General features: G+C 35.8%; 2 protein-coding genes and 1 pseudogene across 5 annotated transcripts; 1 reads left to right on the top strand and 2 right to left on the bottom strand.

Annotated features, from left to right (window-relative positions):
- Positions 1-2,448: 2,448 nt before the first annotated feature.
- On the top strand, positions 2,449-8,383 carry ASG1 (nuclear factor 1 A-type protein (DUF1005)). Of its 3 annotated transcripts, none has more exons than XM_008233973.3 (4): positions 2,449-2,781; positions 5,662-5,753; positions 6,079-6,737; positions 7,445-8,383. In XM_008233973.3, exons 3-4 carry the CDS (start codon positions 6,130-6,132, stop codon positions 8,139-8,141), a joined length of 1,305 nt encoding a protein of 434 aa, XP_008232195.1. In that variant the 5' UTR covers positions 2,449-2,781; positions 5,662-5,753; positions 6,079-6,129; the 3' UTR covers positions 8,142-8,383. The 3 variants fall into 3 exon arrangements, with proteins under 3 accessions (XP_008232195.1, XP_008232196.1, XP_088908787.1); XM_008233974.2 differs by having other exon boundaries at positions 2,466-2,896; XM_089052661.1 differs by lacking the exon at positions 2,449-2,781 and adding an exon at positions 2,933-5,541.
- Positions 8,384-9,886: 1,503 nt separating this feature from the next.
- KIS (tubulin folding cofactor A (KIESEL)) lies at positions 9,887-12,159 on the bottom strand. Of its 2 annotated transcripts, none has more exons than XM_089052663.1 (4): positions 11,981-12,159; positions 11,457-11,610; positions 10,261-10,347; positions 9,887-10,179 (listed from the first exon to the last, which is right to left on the bottom strand). In XM_089052663.1, the coding sequence occupies exons 2-4, from the start codon at positions 11,607-11,609 to the stop codon at positions 10,075-10,077; spliced, it is 345 nt and encodes a 114-aa protein (XP_088908789.1). In that variant the 5' UTR covers position 11,610; positions 11,981-12,159; the 3' UTR covers positions 9,887-10,074. The 2 variants fall into 2 exon arrangements, with proteins under 2 accessions (XP_088908789.1, XP_008232194.1); XM_008233972.3 differs by having other exon boundaries at positions 11,457-11,615; positions 11,981-12,155.
- A 1,338-nt stretch (positions 12,160-13,497) lies between these two features.
- Positions 13,498-21,228, bottom strand: LOC148917096 (glutamate receptor 1.4-like; annotated as a pseudogene).
- Between the last annotated feature and the right edge of the window lie 1,412 nt (positions 21,229-22,640).

Genomic DNA, 22,640 nt, shown 5'->3' with positions numbered 1-22,640 from the left:
GGCTCTATTCTTTTCAAAGACAAGAGAAAGTGGGCTTTTCCCATCCCACGCTTGCTTCACGGTGTTTACAGTCCCCGCCAAAAGCAAAAGAACATAAATTTTGTGTTTGTCCTCATACCCTACACACGTAATAACCAAGATTCCTTTTGCTTTTGGTAACACAATTGCTTCCTGTCGTCTGTTTTCAAATGTTTGATTTTATTCCAATTATTCAGAGCATGATATTTTGGAAGTTTTATGGTCACATAAAGGGGTTTTACTATGTTTATGAAGAAGGAGATATTCTCCAGTTTGATACCATCGCAATTTAAAGACACGTTTAAATTTTTATCTATTTTTATAACGGAATAAGCAGGATTCTCTCATTTGATTTACAGATTGAAGAAGTAGGTCATCTCATTATGACAAATAGGCATAATAGTCATCCACATCAGTCCGAAATTAGACGGAAATTTAGATTTATCCGTGACTTTTTGCCTTTTAATCTTTGCATCTATACTATATATCTACCATAACCGTCTTTGTTTGGGGTTTGTTGTACTGATTTAAATCTATATTTTGCCGTCCCAAGAACGCAAATTTTAAAAGAAAGAAAAAACTATGTATTCTTTGCGAGTCTCTTGAGTCGTTTTGGGGTTCGAAAGATTGAAGTAATCTTTACGAAATCCCAGTCAATGATTAACTTGACACTTCTGACATAGTCTTCAGATTTAATTTAAGGATATATACAAGAAGTTGGAAATAGATATAACTATTTTTTTTTATATAATTATTTTCTTAGAGATTCGTTTTGTTCTCTGCCCTATTCTATTTCTTTATTCTGTTTTGTCTTTTCCTCTCTATATTATTCACTACACTGATTCTTATATATTCCTTTATTCTTTCTTAAAACATTAAACAAAAATACAACTTTCATAAATTATATGGAACCAGGCAGGTGCTACAATTTTCTAATATCATTTCTCTTCATAATTATTAACATACTATTTTAAATCACTTAGAGAATGCATCATAATTACATAAGGAGAGAGTGAATAATATTTCCCTTAATTAAAAAAATGTTATATTCATACTAAGATGTGAAAAACATATGACGCGTTACGATAAGTTGTTCTTTGTGATGATTATGTAAGGAATAGCTATTTTCTTAATAATGTTTAGTATAATAGATTCATTTCTATTGTTGGAAAAATGAGTTAACAATTTAGCTAATTCATTGGATATTGATTAAGACTAGACTCTCAATTATGTTGAAGAATATAAAGTCTCATATTGAAAATTTGACTAAATAAAATAAAATATATAATGAATAGTTCCACTATTAATGAAATCGAGACCTTTTACATAAAAAAAGAATTGGACATAAACACCTCTCAAACAAAAGAACAAATGGCTTATATTAGATATATATATGTTAAAGTTAAGAAAGGGAGGTGGGTGGGGGGTGTCAAACTCGGACACAGGAGTACCATGAGGACATGAATCTAGAACCCTAAGCTAATCCAACTAACACTAACCTAAAACCCTAACCTAAAACTAGTTGTGAACAAAATGCAATGTTCCGCCCGCCAAATGTCGAGGTACAAGGAAGCAAAAGCCTAAAAAAAAGACGATACCTATTCTTCATTAATAAGTTATTTATTAGAGTGTGAGCTTAAGCTATCTATATTATTATTTTTTACAATAATAATAATTAAAAAAAAGAAAAAAAGAAAAAAAAGACAAACAAAGAGATGAAGTCAAGAGTTGAGCTAACGAGGCAAATGATTTCCATTGAATCTCATAGAAAATTAGAATAGGGACAGATTGGAAGTAGCTAACTGGTAAGCAAATATGTGTTGGTTACAGCTGTATTCACGACCACCTCTCTATTTCTCTATCTCTCTCATCTCATCATCTCATACTTTTCTTTCCTAAATGATTAATAAATAAACCATGATATAATAATAGCACAATAATCATCTGCCTATAATTTCACAAAATTCGTGTTAGAGGATGATAGTCCATGATGATTATTTTGTATTTTTTCAGAGAATAACTGCATGATGATTTTTTTTGCCGCCGTTGACTACTAGATCGCATATACGAAAAATATGCAACTCACTAACACATTTAATGAATGACTAATATTAGAATCTTTAACATAAAATTCTTACGTGAGAGCTCCCGTTCATACTTATTGATTAATAAAGTTCTCTCATGATAAGAATGTAGTTAAATTTCCTCTCTTCCTTAATATCGCTTATAAAAAATATTTCTCAAATAAAGTTAAGGTTCCTTAAAAAAAGAAATTTAAAGTAATTATTATTATCGAGATACACAATCTGACAACATAAATATGACAAAACATTACCACACGTACAATTTTATTTCAACGTGAACAAACAAAAGAAACTGAAACTGAAAGTAAATTGTATATGGTGATGCAGAGTGAGAAGGAGATGACGATAGTTTTTTGGTTTCGTTATTCTGGGGGGAGGGTGTTGTGGTGTGCTGTGTGTCCTCTTGATCCGTGCACAGTCGACGTGATATCCAAAGCAGCAGAAGACTGTTAAAATAAGACTTCAGCAAAACAACAACAACAGGAAGAGCAGAAGCAACAACAATAAATACCCACTTCCCATCTCTTTCTGTTAACTAATGAAGCCCTCTCTCTCTCTTCCTCTTTCTCTCTCTTTTCTTGCTCAGTTCGCATCAATCATTTACTCATAGTATTTATTGCAACCCACATTCGCTTCGTTCCTTTTCCCTAAAAGAAGAGCAAGAGATTTCTCGTATTGGGTAAGCCAGTTTTTGGTGTTTCTCTCTGTTGTCCTTGTTGTTCTTTTGTTGGGACTTCTTTTCTTCACATGCTTTGCTGCTGAATTTCTGCTCTTGTTTCAGCTCCGCAAGTTAGGTACTCTATTTCTTTGTCCGTTTTTTGTCTTTTGTTTCTGCGCTATGCTTCCAGTCTTTGTTTATGTGACTCTAAAGACTCTGTTTTTTTCTTTCAAAATCTGAATGTTTCTTATCTTCTGGGGCTTCCATTGTGCTGAATTATGTGCTTGGTTGGAATATTTTTGTGGGTTGAGCTTAGTTTGTTGAAATTTGAACTGGGTTGTCTTGTTTTGGCTCAATGGTCTGCTGGGTGCATGTCTTTTGCTGTTGAGTGTTTTGGTAACAACATGAGAGTTTGAGATGGTTCTGAAATTTATTGGTGTGTTTAGTTGTAAATTTCAAGTGCAATTGATTCCTTAGAATCCTAAATTTTTTTGGTCTATGGGAAACTATCAGAGCAACACTCACTACATGCTTCCATAACTTGACCATAAGTAAAACAATCAGCTTTTTGGCTGGAAGGATTTGTTACTTTCTTAGTGTTTGTACGTCCCTATGCTCTTTTCCTGTTTCTCAGTAATCAGTATATAATGGAGTGTGGTTGACTTACATACATGTAAAGGAATGCTAAGTTGGCTTTACAAAGATGTAATCTGACTCAGAGCTGTTACATTAGTGGGAAATTGTGTCGAAGACTTCTCACGGGTGATAAAGAGGGCAAATTAATGGCGTCCCAAGAACAACCCTTACAAACAATTGATATGAGATGTTTTACCCTCAATGAATATTTATCTGATGCTAACTTGGCTCGTATATTCATTCATTTAAATGGAAACCTAGCTTCACCTATTGGCCGGGGTTGGATAAATGCCAAATGGACCTTATATTTCATTAATTTTCTCAGATCACATGGCTCTTTGTATAAATGGAAAACTTATTGTGTGTATCGGATACACAACATGGCATACCTGCTTGGTGTATCGAATCCACCCATATTCTAACAGTGTACAATCATTAACACAGTATAATGGTTTCAGTTCAACATTTTGGGCTTAGACATTAATGATTGTACACTCGTTATAATATGGGTGGATTTATACATCGGTCGGCATGCTACGTGGGGCATCAGATACACACAATAATTTATTGTGTAAATGAAGTGAAGCAGTGAAAGTGCCCTACACTTGGATTTCTTTCTTTTAGCAGTTTTTGTTTTGGTCAAGTTTCTTTTAGGTGTATTATTTTCTTCAATCTGCTTATTCCAAAAAAGAAAGCAGAAAGACAAAAGAAAGTACGATCCTACCTTCTATTAGCGTCTTCCTTATTTCATATGGGAAATCTAGCAGAAAACTACTCGTGTATAACAACTATTTTGAGCGAATTTCTCGGATTATTTGTGTGTGAAGTAAAATACTTCTATTTTCCATGGAAAATAAATTCAAATGAAAGATAGGGAATTCCCGTAAGGCACGTGTGTGTTTTTTTCCTTCTGTATGGAACCATGGAATAATTGATTAGAAAGTTGTTCACTTGATTAAGAAACATGAATGAGAGTAATAGACAGCTAAATCAAGTTAGTTGATTTTTGGCTGCGCTGTTTGATGATTACAGTGATAAGGTATATTGTGTGATTTGTCAGATGACTATCAGCTTGTGATTATGATGGGACAGCTTTGGCTTGAAGCTGGTAATCTAACACTATTGCTACTGGAAAAATCCAGGAATTTGATTTGGCCTTAGTACTGATATTAACCTGATGCAAATAGAGCTCTGCAGGTGTGTAAGCTAAAGGGTTTGTATATCTTTTAAGTTGGGTTCTTCCTTGCATGGAATCAAAGCTTATTCTTGCTGGAAATTACTATGGATTCTCAGTCAGTAGTTGATCTAAGAATAAAAGAGAGACAATTTTGCTAGCTCTCTTATTTCCATTTTATTCCTCTAAGGTTGGATCATATGATTTGAGACAAGTATGAAACAGTCATTTGATAAAATGGGCATTGTTGGGGTTTGCTTTAATATTTCAGAATGCGAAAATCAGATGAATTCAGAGGTTGACCTATACCTATGAAATATACTGAGATGCTAACAGTGCTGATGATATGTGTTGTTGTAGTACGCTAAGGTGGTCTCAATCAATGAATTGATGTCAGAAATTAGACATAATTCCTTTGTGCTTCCCTGATCTTTCTGCTTCAACTCCTTTATGATCCAACTGTCCCTTTGTTTTAGGATGAAAGGATGATAACTCATTTTTGAGGCAGTGGGGGAAATGGTTGAAAGTCTCACATAGATTTAACACCAGGTTCTAGTGCGGTCCCTAATTACTTTTGCAAATTGAAGAAAATGTTTGAAATCTTTGGAATGAACTACCATCATTCTTAACCTCTTTTAATCCTTTTATTAATTCAACTCATTTCTTTTTCATCTGCTTCTAGAGCTTGTAATGAAATGTTGACCGCATCTCTGCTCAGTATGAAACTTTGATGTATTTCTCACTGTAGCTCCCTTAATAGGCAGGCTTATTCACTTTTGTTAGGATTAGGACTATGGCAGTGGTTTTGGATCTTCCTTTCCTGTCCTTAAAGGGTTGTTTATTGTCCTCTTGGTTCACTTTCAATGTTTTTGTCTAAATACTTGTGGTTCTCCACTGAATTTTCATATCTGCCTCTGGTTCTCTCCATATCGGTTCTCAGTTTATCACAGTGGAGAAATTGGTTAGAAAGGGTAAAAGTCACAGGCCTCTGTGTCTATTTTATGATCTTTTTTGTTATATTCATAATGGCACTTCTTTTCACTTGTTTGTTCTTCAAATATTAAAATAGTTATTGGCATGTGGATTGACAGGCTGCTGCTCAGACACAAATCATCAAGGAATTCAAAGTTTCAACAAAAATCATGTATTGCAAAGGCCTCTGAGTACACAAGGAACTGTCTATGTGAGTATATTTAAATAGACTATAACCTGTTTCTCGTCTGGCCAAAAACCTGTCTTTCTTTTAATGTTTACCATTTTGGCATTTTCTAACACCGAACACTATAACAACTTTCATATTCCTTCCCTGCAGTTAACTGAATTTTCATTATATACTTGTCTGATTTTAAATTGGTTTTTCTAAATTGGTTTTTGTATGTGTTTTAACTGACTACATGATGTTAAGATTTTTTCTACTTTCCTTTCAGTTTTAGTTACATGATGCCATCAGATTTCATCACTTAATATTTTGCAATCTAAAAATTGTCACTATTCTGCTGGTGCCACAGGCCGTCCAAGAATATGGCTTTGGATATAATGGGGAAATTTTTGTGACCAGAATGGATCCTCAGGCTTTTATTAGGCTGTCAATAAGCTCACTGGGATTGAGGATTCCTGGAACAGCGTTGAAGTCTGAAAAATCTGGGATTCATGCATTCTCTTCTCCATATTCGTGTGAAATTCGTCTCCGAGGATTCCCTATGCAGACAGCGTCAGTCCCCTTAGTATCCTCTTCTGAAGCTACACTTGATTCTCATACCATTGCCTCAAGTTTTTACCTTGAAGAATCAGATATTAAAGCGTTGCTGGAACCTGGGTGTTTCTACAGTCCTCATGCCTTTCTGGAGATTGCTATTTTCACAGGGAAGAAGGGGTCCCACTGTGGTGTAGGGGTCAAAAGGCAGCAAATTGGGACATATAAACTGGAGGTTGGTCCTGAATGGGGGGAAGGAAAGCCAGTGGTTCTCTTTAGTGGGTGGATAGGTATTGGAAAAAACAAGCAGGAGGGTGGAAAATTGAGCGCCGAGCTTCATTTGAGAGTAAGATTAGATCCTGATCCAAGATATGTATTCCAGTTTGACGATGTCACAAAACTGAGTCCTCAGGTTGTGCAGCTTCAAGGCTCCATTAAGCAGCCTATTTTCAGTTGCAAGTTCATCCGAGACAGGTGATGTGATTTATGTTATCTCTCTAACTTACATTAAATGTTTAAAGCTTTTGAAAAGGCTGCTGCATGAAAACAAGAATATTAAAAGAAGCAAAGCAAAAGGACAAGTATGACAATGATTGCAAAGAACAATTTATTTTTCGTCAAACATTTATGCTTGTTCTAGATTCTTGTTGGATGAATAAGGCTTCCCAAGTTGTATAGTTTTGACTGGATTAGTTTCAAAAGGCAATCATCATTTTAAATTTCCATTGTTAGGTACAACAACTTCGGGTGTGAATCAGCATTTGGTTGATTAGATTGTCACATTATTGTCATGGTTGTTTTCTTTTTTGAACATTCACTATGCTTGGCTTAAAGTCATTTTCCGTGTCCCCTGTCGGTCTTGTTTCCCTGTTAGATGTTTAATAGCCATATTCTTTTCTATTTGAATTTTAACATTTGCCTTGTCAGGAATCAACCAGGCGTATATGTAACTACATAATAAATTTAGTAATAATCAAAACATTTCAATTTATCAACGAATATTCAAGATATGTTAGATACAGTATACAGCGTACGTAATTTTATCACCGAACTTTGGACTCGGTTTTCTAGTATTATGCAAAAACCGTGTATTCATTCTCTCCTGCTATGGACAAGTTGGTTTTCTCTTTTACATTTCACCTTGTGTCGATGAAGATTTTGATAGTTTAATGAATTGACAGGGTTCCCCATGCTGATCCATTGAGCACTTACTGGTCAGGTTCTGCTAACAATCCTGATCTCGAATCAGAGAGAAGAGAGAGAAAGGGATGGAAGGTGACCATACATGATCTATCTGGCTCGGCTGTTGCAGCAGCCTTTATAACAACTCCATTTGTTCCATCAACAGGTTGTGATTGGGTTGCAAGGTCCAACCCAGGAGCTTGGATGATTGTTAGTCCTGATCCTTGCAGGCCTGACAGTTGGCAGCCATGGGGAAAGCTTGAGGCATGGCGTGAGCGTGGCATTAGAGACTCCGTTTGCTGCCGATTTCGCCTTCTTTCTGAATGCCAGGAGGCAGTGGAGCTCCTCCAGTCTGAAATCCGCATCAATGCTGAAAAGGGTGGGGAGTTTTTCATAGACACAGACAAACAGATGCGAGCAGCAGCGGAGGCGGCAGCCGCCAGTCCAATACCAAGCCCACAAAGTAGTGGAGACTTTGCAGGTTTAGGTCCAGTTGTAGGTGGTTTTGTCATGAGCTGTAGAGTGCAAGGGGAAGGAAAGAGCAGCAAGCCATTGGTACAACTAGCCATGAGGCATGTTACGTGCGTGGAGGACGCCGCCATCTTCATGGCTCTTGCAGCTGCAGTTGATCTCAGCATTGAGGCATGTAGGCCCTTCCGCCGGAAGTTCAGGAAACCATCCTTCCATTCTTTATGAAAATTAAGAAAATTCGAGTTAAAGAATGGAGGTGATTAGCATCCATGCACCCAAAACAGCTATGTTTTTCTTGATTGCTGTAACATCTGGGGTTGTGTACAGGAAACTGTTGTTTACAACTCTCTCAAAACTTTCTAATGGTAGCATTAAGCCAAAGTGACGTCATTATACATCGTTTGGAAAGTAGTTTCTCATGGTGTCAGGAACTTTCTAATTTTATAAATACTAGCAAGTTGATTAGAGCTTGACTGCCTTTTTATTTTTTATTTTTTATACAAACGATTCTCTATAATATAATTTAAACTATGTGAACGGGAATTCAAACTCGGATGTAGAGTGGGAAGCACATCTGCTCTAGCTAATATGACTAAGCACGTGAACTTGTCTGCCTTTTAGTTCTTGAAACACTGAAAAGATATCCCCAAACCTCAAAATTATGGTTTTTATGACCAAGCCAACAAACAAAACTAAACATATGAAAAGAAAAAAAGGCCTCGGAATCTAAATTGGCCCAAGACATTGTAGTTGGATGTGCAGCAATATTTTGAAGTTGAAAACCAGATGAAGGCAAGGCAATTCTGGAGTTGCTGTCACTTGCCACTACAAATTGGGGCAATAGCACTTGCCACTTCATGGTGGCTTTTGGTTTGTGGAGGATTTGAAATACTCATATGTTTGCAGGTGCTATTGCTGAACCATGTCCTATATTGTGACAGTTTTGAATAAGCAAATAAGAAAAAAAAGAAACAAAAAGAAATTGCTCTCAGAAATACAGGGAAATTGAAGCTTGATGATAGGGACAATAAATTGCTTTCAATCATGCAAGATAATGGAAAGTGATGGATTCCGAAATTATTTTTAAGGGGTGCGGATTTGAAATAATAAGATGATTATAACACAGGAATGTAGAGAACAATTTAACCCAAAAAAAAGGGGTGGGGAAGAAGAATAGGTTTCTTTTGATGCTACATCGTTTTCAAGTGTGACACAAGGACTTAATTGATAACAGATGGATCCAACAGGAAATGAAAAGGAGAGAATAGACCAAATACTAAGGGCCCCTTCATTAACATTTTCAGAGAATGAAAATGAGAAAACAATTTGCATTTTCAAGATTCGAGAATGAATCTAGTAGATTAATTGGAAAATAGATTCAGAAAATAAAAACAGTGAAAACTTGCCTGGTAGGACAATTTGAGAATAATAATATGTGAGTTTTTTTTTCAAGTATATTTTTTGCTAATTTCTGTCCTTAAAAAAAAAAATTAATTCTGATATTTTTTAAAGGGCTGAAATTATTATAAACAATGAAATGTATAATTTGAGAATAATAATGTATAATTAAAATAAATTAAAATTCTATTATCTTTAGTGTAAAATAATATATTAAAAAAATATGAAATTTAATAATTTAATGAAACGCAACGAAAAAAAAAAGACAAATTAAAAAAAAAAGAAGAAAAATCAGACCAACCAAAAATAGAAAAAAGAAAAAAAAAGGCAATCAACCAATACACCAGATAGAAAATGAAAACGATAATTCGATGTTCTCAGTTTTTGTTCATAAGTTTGAATTTATTTTCAGAAAATAAATTCCAGTGAAAATGAAAACGACATACCGAACACGTTTTTGGTAGAAAATGAAAACGGGCCTTGAAAACGTTACCGAACGGCCCTAATAATTCTTTTCACTTTTTCAATTCAACATGGAGTACAAACTGAAGTTCAAGATTGTCAATGGAAACTGAAAGAGAAGCAGCACGCAATTTCAATTTATATACTGAAAACAGTAGTAATACAGGCAACAGAATAAGGCTCCTTGGAAAACAATGTCAAGGCAACAACACCACATGCCCATCCTTTGAAACACGAAAAAAAGCAAATGGGGATTGAAAACCACCTGATGTTAGTAAATGTTACAAAGGCTACAGCACTAGGCTTCTGTTGTCTGAAATAACTTATCAACTTCTCCAATAATGGTTCGAGCTTCTTCAATTTCAGGGCCTTCCTTCTGGTTCAACTCGTCTTCTAATTCAGCCTGAAAATAAAGATCATGCTTAACAAATTGGGGCTAAAGGAGTTGATATCCAGAGTAAAGATAATGAAGACTTATACATACCAAGATTCCTTTAAGGTCAGCTAGTGAGGCCTCCAAGCGCTTCTGACAATCGGGAAGCATCATCCTTGATTCAGCCAGCACATTTTCCTGTAAGGAAAACAAAGAACACATGAATTTAATTTGGAATGGATAGATAGCTTTCCATTAAACCTTTTGACAACAAGTAAACAGCAGAGCTTCTCCAACCAATCAAAGGAAGGATTGAGTCGATGACCATTAGTTCAAACATTATGTGATCTAATAGGCTAATTTTTGGAACAACTAATGAATCCTCAAAAAGATAAAGAACAACTAGTAAACTAATTTATGCAGTTTAACTTTGCACTAGTCACAGTGCTCAACATGATATTTGGTAACCATATCTATACTTAGTGTATATTGCGGGCTTCTATGCAGTCCAAACCTTTATTCTTCTGTGATAAAACTGTTAAATTACCATGATTTCTAACACAGGGAAGTAAACAAACGAATCTGCACATTTATTTATACACGCACACTGCACATTGCATATCTGCACATCTACCAATCACCTCACCAATGTTTCAAAGATTTGAGTTAGAGGGCAAAATGATCGATTACAAATTTCAAATAAGTCATCTGCTGATAGGAACTTGGCCATAAAACTTTACTAATGGTAAATATACTGATAGAATAGCTATTAATGAAAAATTAAGAACAAATGTGGGACTTATTTTTCTAATATTGCGGTGGAAGCTTGTTAAGTGATTTTCCACATTTGTTCATGGGGTTAAAGTATATCTTACCCCTTTCTAAACATTATGAGGTTCCAATAACAACAGACTGATAAGCAGAAAGGTAGAATTGCTGCAGAAATTATTTAAAAGGAAAAAAGTGAACCTAATTTGAGAAATCTTAAGAAAGCTGTAAGCTTCACTAAGTGCAATAACAGATTCCCACTGCAGGAAATGAAATATACCTAAATAACATAAATTGCAAAGAACATGTGCGACTGACATGTCACGAACAGAAAATATGACAAATTCCACAAAACCATGCAATTCCCAAATTCTACAAATCTTAACTGAGCTAATAAGAACTAATTTCTTGTTTTCAACTAATCAAACGTCTGAAACAACAATAGTTTCATAAGAAGAACAACTGCAGTAGTATATAAATTTAAAAACGATGACAACTTAATGATGCAATCTGGTCTGTGATGCATGTCTGGACCATACCTGTTGCTTCAGGTCATAAGGGTCAGCTCCTTTCTCCTTCATGTCTGCTGTTTTTGCAGCTTCTCTCTCAACCTCCTTCTCATAAGAATGAAGCTCCTTAACAATGCGTTTGCAAGTACCAGTCTTGATTTTCAGATTTCTTAGGGATGCCATACTAACCTATCAAAAGAAGCACTTTCTTGAGTAAAATGCTAACTATAATAAATCATTTTCGAAAAATATCCCATTTGGATACGGAAAATCTCCAAAAACTAGGATACGAGTCGGCAAGGATACCGCAATTAAATAGAAAATTTGATTGTTCATCTATCATCTTCTCATTCGCACTAGAACTATTGCCCATGCCCACATCCCCACACTACTCATTTCTGTTCGAAAATATCATTTTGATAAAGGAATCCATAATCTCTAGACAGGATTTGGATTTGGTTATAATGAATGAAGTTGAAATAATACATCTACAAAGTAAGTGAAGGAGCAACAAGAAGTTAACTTCAGTTCAGATTTAAAATCAAGAACAAAACCTGGTGGGTGGAGCAGATGCAGAACTTTCAGTGGAGAAGAAGAGGCTGGACCGATATCCTTTCGCAATTTCTTTCTTCTTTGTTCTTCTTCTTCCTTCTGGATCTGGACCTCTGGTTTTTTGAGTTGTTTCTGCCGTCTATTTTAAATTGGGAAAACCTCGAGAAGCAGGGGCTGGGAGTGAAAAATCAAGTTTTGAAAGTTATATTTGGACCCCATAGTTGCTATATAATTTTAAACAACGACGTAACGTTTCAAATAATTAGAAAATAACCCCACATTCTTTCACCTTATTTTTTGAATTATACTAGATTGAAGTCTAGTAAATATTTTGGATATTTTCAGAGTAAAATCTAATTTTTCTTTTAAGTTTATAATAAAACGATCTCCACTGGATCATTAAGATTAGACGAGTATAAACATCTAAATTACAACCTCCAGTTTACAAATCAGTTAAAGCATTAGGCACATAAGCATAAGTGGTATTTGGCATGAATTATTGTGACAGAAAATTGTGAGATTATATAAAAACCACTTAGCATTGTGGAATTTGTAGTTACAATGGTAAAATGCATGGTACGTATATTCATGTTTATATGTACTACTGTATGGATTAAAAGGTTAGATATGCGAAGTTAAGCTAAATTCCTGTTATCATCATTTAGTTTAGCTTTAAAAATTATCTTTAATGAGACTTATGTCCCTACTTATAACTTCGCTCATCGTTTTATTGAATCGGGTGGGTCACACTTTGTGCCCTACTTTTTGGTACATGTGGAACACATTACGTTCCAAAAAAACAAATAGGCCTTGATGAAGTAAAATTCATATGGTGAATTACACTACAACACAGGACTCTTTGGTATTAGATTTGAATCCAACTTTTTAAATTCAAAAACAAAATTTGAGTTAAAAACTCAAAAAATTGATTTGGTAGACCTAGTTTTGAAAACCTAAACTCAAACATAATTAAAGTTTTACAAATTTATAAATAAACCCAATCCTAGACATGTATTTATAAAAAAACCCAAGCACTATTTAAACATAGAAACACACCCAAAATCAACCCCAAAGTCAACTTTTTGGGTGTGTTTGTAAATGGGTTTTGAGTGTGTGTAATGATGGGTTTTGGGTGTGTTTATATGTTTAAATAGTGCTTGGGTTTTTTTATAATTTCAACCCCTATTTTGGGTGTTTTAGTGAAACTCCCTTAAAGTTTTTGAGTTTCCTATTTAAATAAGATACCAAACATAGCAAGGAAACACTTTCTCACGAACTGATTCTTATATTACATCAATCATCTAAAATCGTCCCTCAAATAAAATTCTTTGAGGGATCCCTCAATAGAAGGGGACTATATATATATATACACATATATACTTAACTGTACAAGCAAAGATATATTGCTTGAAGCAACTCAGTTTATACGATCTATAAACACAACCTTCAGAATTTACAAAAGAAAAAAAAAAAAAAACCAAAGTTTCTGCTAATTAACCACACATAATTAATCTAGTTATTAGCTTGCATCTTGTACTGTAGTTTCTTCATTCTCATTGAATCCCTGTCTGGAGAGGACCTTTCTTACGTGCTGCCAATATTTCTTCTTCACGACATGCCAATATTTATCTTTCAGTAAGAAAACTGTGAATAAGAGAAGAGCAAAAGCTGAAGAAACCCCACTTACAAGGAATAAACCACGAAGACTGTGGAAGTTCAGAGCACTTGGATCACTCGTTTTGTCGTTGAACAGAAGATTTGATTTACTATGGAACCACGCATCTTCCATCTCTAAAAGCTTTCCTCCTTCTCTGAGAATTTCAATTTGCCTTGACATGTCTTATGCCAGCTTGGAACCTTTAGGGAAAACCTGGATCCAAAAAATGAACGAAAAATTAATCAGCTAAATTATAAACGTAGTATACTTTCTTCGTGCCTTCGACGTTCTACTTAAAAACAGAAATTTTTTTTATGATACTGAGGTTACTCACAAAGCCGAAACCATTGGTGGTAGACTTGGTATTAATCATGGAGTACTTGGAGGAATACTTTGCTAGGAAGATCTTGATGTAAGGAATCTCGTCGATGATCGCAGAAGCACCACCAGGCTTATTTCCTCTGGACAAAGCATCAATATATGCTTCTTCTGACTGGTTAAATTGCTCGAGTCCCTTAAAATCGAAGTCTATCAGTCCTAATTTGGTGAATGTACCAATTTGGTATCCTACATAGTTCAGTTTTGAGTTCAACCGTATCTGTTTTACTGTCATCATTGAAGTTAAAGTGGCAGTGTAATTGGAATTCAATATAAGCACTACAAACACCCATATGATCACTACAAACTTTGCCGAGTTGTTCAACAACTTCTCCCCTGCAACACAAAATATTTAGTTGAGAATTGACTTGGTAGGAAAAACATGCATGACTCCAAGCAATGAGATCAAGTGCTTACTATGAGCAAACACAAGGGTCGAGAAGGAGAACCAAAATATTGTTCCAATTTGTTGCGATGGTGAGCCTTGAAATTCTTGGTTAACAGGCTTCTCAATTATCCACACAACAAAACCCGTCAGAATAAAGAAACCAGCACTTGTTATCCACAAATCTGCTGAAAGAGGTTTCAAGAAGATCCACATTGTTTCCTCTTCTTTCGGCACCAACGTTCCCATGCCTAAGTCAGTGAATGGTACAGTGAAATCAACATATAAAGATCTGTTCCGTGTGATTGTCGTATCTCCAACAACTGCGTCGAATTTCTAGTTTACCACAAATTTTTTCCAGGGAAACCAACAAGTATATTAGAAAACTTTTGTATGTAATGATAAATGACAAAAAAGAGGATAATTAAGCACTAACATATATAAATCAATCCAAGCATACCTGGAGATGGACTTGGTAAACAAGTTCGTTATAAGTCCCAGTCATATTTCCATTGGCATCCTCAAATGGAATAAACTTGTAACGCACTTTATACGGCAAGGCTTCGATTACAGCTTTGAATACGTCTATACAAAAGCCAGTGACATAAGTTTTGTTGGTTTGAAGATCATGGTGCACACCTACGAGTTCCTTGAATCCCAATTTCACTGGAACACCAATTCTCAATTTATTTCATTACTCAATCGCCTTTTGGAACTTTTCATGATTGCTTTTGATCCTCGGGGCCACACGATTCTTTTCAGATCATAGGTAGAAAGTAAATTTCTTCTATCGTTAAGAAGGTGCAACTCTTTTGTGTTTCTTTCTCTGCTAGGCCAAATTTTAATCCTTCTCTCCTCTTTTCCTATCACATTTACCATCCCAAATAATGCACCTGAAATTAGCTTCCCATTTAAGAATTGAATTTCACCACTTAAACCCTTAGATATCTCTTTTGCAATATTTCTCTGAGAAGCATAATTCCATGTTGGGAGGATCTTGTAGAATTTTTCATCTTTGCCCTTTCAACTGCTTCAGCTAGAGCAAAAGTTGCATCATATGCCCAAATTCCATTTGGACTTACCTCCCTCACTTCGATACTAGGTTCCTCCTTGTAAAATTTCCTCCTCAGTCTTGAAGTAAGATTGTGGAGGCTAGTTGATGCTGGAATGCAAGATTTGAAACCTAGCACTCCTTGGATCGACTCAATCACAGTTGAATCCATGGAGTGCATGAAGTTCATGTTGAATGATGTCATAATCCAAGCATAACTTTCACTCATCATTCCTAGCTTTTTTGCATTCAAGAAAAGGCGCGGAGCAAGTAAATTCGACATCATATGCACGACAAATACTTTAGTCTTCAATGCCTTTAGCTTTTGTAGCTCTTCAATAATTATTTCATTTGTTGAGGGGGAGCAATGAAACTTTCATATGCAATATGAATATTTTTCTTTTGAAGGGCATTGACCAAAGATGGAATGGTGGCTCTCCCATGTTCTGTGTCCTCATATAGAAGAACAGCATCCCTCCATTTGAGGACTTCAACAAGGGCACTGATTCCCATAACTTGACAAGTTTCATCTTTCATGATATAGATGAAGAAGGTATATCTGTCAGTGAAAGAAGGAGAAGCACTATGTTCAGAAAGGGACATTATAGGGACTTTCGCTGCTTCTCCTAATTTTGCAAAAAGGTTTGCTTCCTTACTTGTTTGTCCACCAACTATTGCTTCCACTTTGATGTTGTACAAAAGATTAAGAGCTGCATTGTGCGACAAAAGTAGAATTGAAATTCTGAGCATAAAAGCTTATACATATGTATATAATCTCTTTAGGTCCAAATGGGAACAATTTTTTTTTGCAGATGTTAAATTTATGAAGTGCAAATTCTCCTCACATTCTCATGTACAAGAATTGAACTTTATTCATGGATCTTTCCATTTACTTGTCTAACCTACGAAAATGATTAAGTAATGGAGATCAGAGTGTTGTGTTCATGAGATCTGATTATTACTTAAAGATAAGTTGCTTATGCTTCTTCCTGGCTAGTTTTCAATCCCATATTTGGATCTCATGCCTGACAAGTTTATTTCAGTCTTCTTGGGAGGTATGTGTCTAATACTATCCAGTCCTTTTTACCTAAATGGTTAGCTTTTCCCAAAAATTATTAAACTTGAATTTCTAGTGATGGTTCTAACTTCTAAGGTTTAGGGTGCGGACAAAGTTGGATTCTTAGGCTTATTTCAATGGAACATTTTTTCTTCAAAATTATCCTCACAAGTTTGGCTACTAGGCTTCCATAAATTGACATAAAAAATGAAATCTGAGGAAAAGTTTACCTGCGCTCCTCCATTCGGTTAAATTTGTATTATAGCAATTGGTACCTGTGTTGATGTTGGCACACCTAAAGAATACCAAAGGAACGGAGGAAACAAGTCAGTCTGCATACCCAATAACTAGGTCCTGCCGCTCGAGCGGCGAACACATGACGCTTAGACTCCAGCTTGTTTTAGGAGTGTTTTTCCTAGGGTTTAAGGGTATCTTAAATTTGCTATTCCTTGTAAGATTGTACTAAAGTCTTATAAGTACAAATAGGCATCTTCATGCTAGGTTTTTCACAAGAGAGAAAACAAGGGCATTCAAATTGAATTTGAGTCGGGTGTGAGAGAAGAGAGAGCTAGGGCTTAGTAAGAGCTAAGGGGGTCTTCCTTGTAATCAAAGGTGTTCTTATTACTAGTGAATTTCTCATGGCGATCACCAAGAGGACGTGGGCACAATGCTGAACCTATATAAATTCTTGTGTTCTCTATGTGCTTTTATCACTTGGTGTGTGTGTGCTTCTATTCTTGCATGGTTTGTGTGTGTGCTCGTAATTTATCAACGACAACATTTTGTAGTTGACTTCGCACAACAAGTGGTAGATCATAGCCTAGTTGGCGGTGGGTTTATGCCCAAATTCTTTTACAACTATAAGAGCAGTGGTGTGTTGAAAGTGGTAGGCAATAAGAAGACTGATGGAGAAAGCAACTCTCAGCCAAAGCAACCACAAACGGCTAGCATAAAGGTCGAGTTGAAGCAATTCAAAAGCTAGGCGAACTTTACGCTATGACAAAGAAGAATGAAGCATGTACGTCCTAGCACAACATCATCTCAACGTAGTCTTGGCAAGCAAGGAAAAGAACCGGAAACCATGAAAGACAAGGAATGGGACTCGATTGACAAGTTCGCTAGGGAGCCATTTAGAATTGCCTCAGGGATGAAGTGTTGTGTAATACGGTGGAAGCAGACATAGGAAAAGCTCAAATAGATGTTTGCAGTGAAATCTTTGTTAGATAAACTCTTCTTGACAGATGAGCTCCTAAATCTTCAAATGGAGAAGGTTGCGAATATGATGGAGCATAGTAGCACCTTTAATAGGTGTCTTACAGAATTGAAAAAGATGGATGAGATTTATAAGACGGAGGACAAGGCTATGATGTTGTTGACATCCTTGCCTTCATCATATAAGCACTTTCGAACGACGTTGATGTTCTGTAAAAGTACTCTAAACTTTGAGGAGGTGGTGCAAGACATCCTGACATATCACCGGATGACTATACGTTCTGGAGAAGGCTCTCAAGATGAAGGTCTAGTTGTAAAGGCCGAAGGGAGGGGTCGATCAAGTAAGCATGAAAACAAGAAAAAAAATTAAAGGAAGGTCAAAATCCAGGGAAAAATATGGTTGTTGCAAGTGTGGGTCAAAGGATCTCATTTGAAGAAAAATTGTCCTACATGGAAAGAGAGGAGAAAAAAAAGGGAAGAAGCCAACAACACAGCTTGGGTTGCGATGATAAGCTTTTATTAGTTGATAGCTAATTCCAATTTACTTGGTATTTCTTCAGGTAGTTCCTCTTCCAACTAGATTTTGGATTCTGGGTGCTCGTATCGTATGTGTTTAAAAAATTCATGGTTTGATACATATGAGAAGGAAAATGTTGGCGAAGTTGTGATTGGGACGACTAAGTTTGTAGAGTTGAAGCTACAAGTACTATCAAGGTAAAGATACATGATGACATTGTTAGGACGTTGGGAATGGTTAGGTACATGCCTAAGTTGCGAAATAATCTTATTTCCCTTGATACTTTTGACAAGAATGATTATTCCTACAAGGCCATTAGAGGAGAACTCATAGTTTTAAAGGGTTCACTTGTGATTATGAAGGGAGAGATTCAACTTAATTGCCTATATAGACTATGTGGTACAATGGTGACAGGTGGAGCAGCTATATTTACCGAGAATGACTTAGAGGATGACACTAAACTTTGACATTTGAAGCATTGAAGGGTGTGCGTAGCTGCAAACTTAAGTTATTCAAGTATTGTTCCAAGGGGACGCAGTCTAGGGTGGTATTCAAGCAGTAAGACAAGGAGGAAAAAATCACATGTGTGCTTAATTATATTCACACGGACATATGAGGACCAACACTAGTTAGATCGAAGGGTGTAGCCCGCTATTTCTTGACATTCATGGATGATTTTTCTAGGAAGGTTTGGGTCTACATCATGAAGAAGAAATCTAAGGTCTTCACCAAATTCAAGAAATGTAAGATGGAAGTAGAGAACCTTATGGAAGGAAGATTAATATCCTAAGGAGTGACAATGGTGGTGAATATAAGGAGAGCAAGTTCCTTAAGTTTTACAAGAGTGAGGGTATCAATAGGCATTCACCGTGAAGAATATGTTGCAACATAATAGAGCCTCGGAGAGAATGAACATAACTCTCATGGAGCGTGAAAGGTGCATGAGGACTCAAGCAGGCGTACCTAGTCCTTTGGGGAGAAAGCGGTTAACCACGCTTCATATTTGGTTAACCGGTCTCCATCGGGATATCTTGACTTCAAGTGTGTAGAATAGGTATGGTTTAATAAATCAATTGATTATATCTTGAGTTCTTTGTGTGTTTGCTTTTATGCTTATATTCTTATGGGTTTGTGTGTGTGCTGATTGCGTAGTTCATCAACAACAAGGTCTTGAAGTGTTCACAACAACCTTGTGGTTCTTTGTCCTGCGCACTAGGGATGTTCATCAATATTTATAGTCAAGTTGTGAGTACATAGAACCCGAGGTGCACGGTTGGTTAGTGAAGTCTTAATTTAGAAAAAAAAAAAGACCAAACAAAAACCAGTAAGTTTGTGAGGGTGGTTTCATTTGGTTGATGGATGGGATCAAAATAAGAAATTAAAAGATCAATATACAGAGAGCTTTCATTAAGGGATCCTTGAAATTAGCTTATTTGAGGGACACATTTGAAGGGCTCACTCCGCATTGTATTTTACTAATCCAAACTGTCTATATTTTAGATAATCATTCAAAGATCATCTCTACAAAAAATTACTTGAATCCAATATCGTTTGACCACTCAATTGTGCTATTGAAATTTTAGTACTTTCTTGAAACACCATGTTTATTGATTTGGTAGGATACAATTGGATGTCAAAACAGTTTCTGATTTGTTTAATTTTTTGCAAGGATGATCTATGAATGTAGACTTAAAATTAGATGGTTTAGATCGTTGGAAAAAAATTTATAAGGTACCTTAAATTGTGTCCTTCAAATAAAATTATTTAAGGGATTCCTAAATAGAAAGGGACTGTATATATATGTACAAATTGATTTAAAGGGTGTATTCAATTGAGATTTTAGAAGATTTTACAGAAGTTTAAAAGTTTAGGTGTATTCAATCATGAATTTATAAAAGTCTATAAAATTTTGGGTGTTTTCAATCATGACATTTTAATGTTTATCCAAATTTGGATGTATATTCAATCATGACTTTAAAAGATTCCATAAAAATTTGGGTGTATAAAAAAACATTGATTTTAAAGGAAATGCAAAAATTAGTGGATTTCGATTGATTTTAGACTAATTTTAGGCCATGATCTTTGCTTTCCCCCTAGATATTTTGATAGATATATTATTTTTATTCTCAAGATATGATTTCACCACCTCTATTACCACTATCTTGTCATGGCTATCACCATCGCCGCCACTGCCACCACTACCATCACCACCTCCACCACCACTACCACCATCATTGCCACCACCACCTCCACTACCTCTACCACCACTACCACCATCATTGCCACCACCACCTCCACTACCTCTACCACCACTACCACTACCACTACCACCATCATTGCCACCACCACCTCCATCATCACTACCATGACCACCATTGCCACTACCATTACCACTACTACTACCACTACCACTACCACTACTACTGCCACATATTCTTAGGAAATTCAATCAAAGTGCATGTGGAGTTTAAGAAAGTCAAATAAAATCCATAGAGTTCGAACTAGTTTGAAACCCATTAAAATCTTAATTGAATATGCCTTTGATGAATTATGAATTTATGGGTCTTATGAATAATTATATACTATGATTAAAGAAGATATATTTCAAACCTAAATCTCCCAAAGCAAGTTTTTTTGTTTTTGTTTTTGGTTTTGGCCAATCTCAAAGCAAGTTTTATACAACGTGTCATAAAGAATGGCTCACCACAAAGAACATGTAGAGGTTTTTCTTTGGAGTCCCTACTATGCAAGACTACTCTTGTGTTGTAGTTACTATGAAGATGGTAGAAATCAGCGAGGGCCATGGAAATGCAACTGGGAACAATCTTTCCTTCCCTTGATCCCATATCAAGAATCACCCCGACACGAACCTCTTCCACGATACTTGGACTATCGTAACACATTTTTTCAATTGCAGAACAGAAGTGACCTACAAGGCAAAAGAAGGTTACAACACCAAGAATGGGTTGCTTTCTTCCCTTGAAAACCTCCATATGCATGACCAACATTAATGCTGCTCCACTACTACAAAAAAGGAAAAAGACGACGGGAATTCACCGTCGTGTATTCGGTTTTCAAACCGTCATGGAATTGACCGACATCTATTTGGGTGTCAAACCACGACGCTAAATCACCGTCGTTGTTAAAACAAACAACGTCATTAACAAATAATAACCGACGTCTTTGTAATGGAAAAAGAGATAAAAAAACAGTCGAGGATGAGAATAGACGACCAATTCTAACAAAAAACGTCGTTAAAAAGGAAACATATGACATATATTAACAGAACATGGCCGCAAGATATACATACAACGACGAGAACTAAAACTCACCGCCGTTAAATATACCTTTCACGACAAATAAAAATATGACGTCTTTAAATACATAATCGACGACGTTATTGACTCCTACTACGTCAGTACATTTTCAACAACCGTCGTGAAATGAATTTTCCACTTCAATTTTTCTATTAACGATGACGTGGAAATAGATGTTAGGGTCATTACTTACGACGCATATATTTAAACTGATGACGTTGTACTAAAAAACAACGGCGGTTCCAAATAATTGAGAGCCGTATTACAGAATTTATAAGTCATCTCTTAAAATATAATTGTCGTCTAATGGATCTGAGACGACAACGTTTCTCTTTCCACCGCCGTGTAAAATAGTTTTAACGACACGATCTTAAAATAAACGACGTGGAAAATATGTTGGGGTCATTATTTATGACACATTAATTTATAAAGACGACGTTGTCGTCAATATATAACGTCGTTATCATGCAAAAGACAGCCGTGTTTCATAATTTATACGTCATCATTAAAAAAATTACCGTCGTCTAATTCCTATTAGACGGCGTTGTTAATCCGATATTTGCCGTGTAAAAATTTTTTAACGACATTATCATAAGAAAAGAGACGTGGATACATTCATATAACGTTGTTTTTGTAAAGGAACGACGTCCAAATATATCTTAACGTCGACAAATTTATCAATGGATTTAAAATACCGTCGTGAATTCATCCTTTTCCATTTTGTTTATGAAATAGCATGCGACGTGGTAAAGTTAAGACGACATCGTCTTTTGTAACGTTCGGGTTAGATATCTCGTCTTTTAGACGTCGGTATTATGGGATTGGAGTCGTGTTATTTGGAATTACATGGCGGCTCTTTATGCTTCTCCGATGTGATATCTTTAATAACTGTTTCACAATAGCGTCGTGGTTCTTCTTTGTTACGTTGCTTTAAGACGTCGGTAAATATATTATGGTCGTTGAATGCTCCAAAACGTCATTTTTTATTAGAACAAACATTTGTTTTTCACATTTTTATCAAGACCGTCGTGTTTGTAATCTTGAACCAGTATTTTTTGTACTGATTGTTTTGTGGCCAAAACCTGTAT

The sequence above is a fragment of the Prunus mume genome, linkage group LG5, assembly GCF_029339155.1.
Source record: "Prunus mume cultivar Tortuosa linkage group LG5, ASM2933915v1, whole genome shotgun sequence".
NCBI classification, from domain to species: domain Eukaryota; kingdom Viridiplantae; phylum Streptophyta; class Magnoliopsida; order Rosales; family Rosaceae; genus Prunus; species Prunus mume.
Note: the sequence above shows the minus strand (reverse complement) of the source record. Positions and strands in the feature narration are given on the sequence as shown.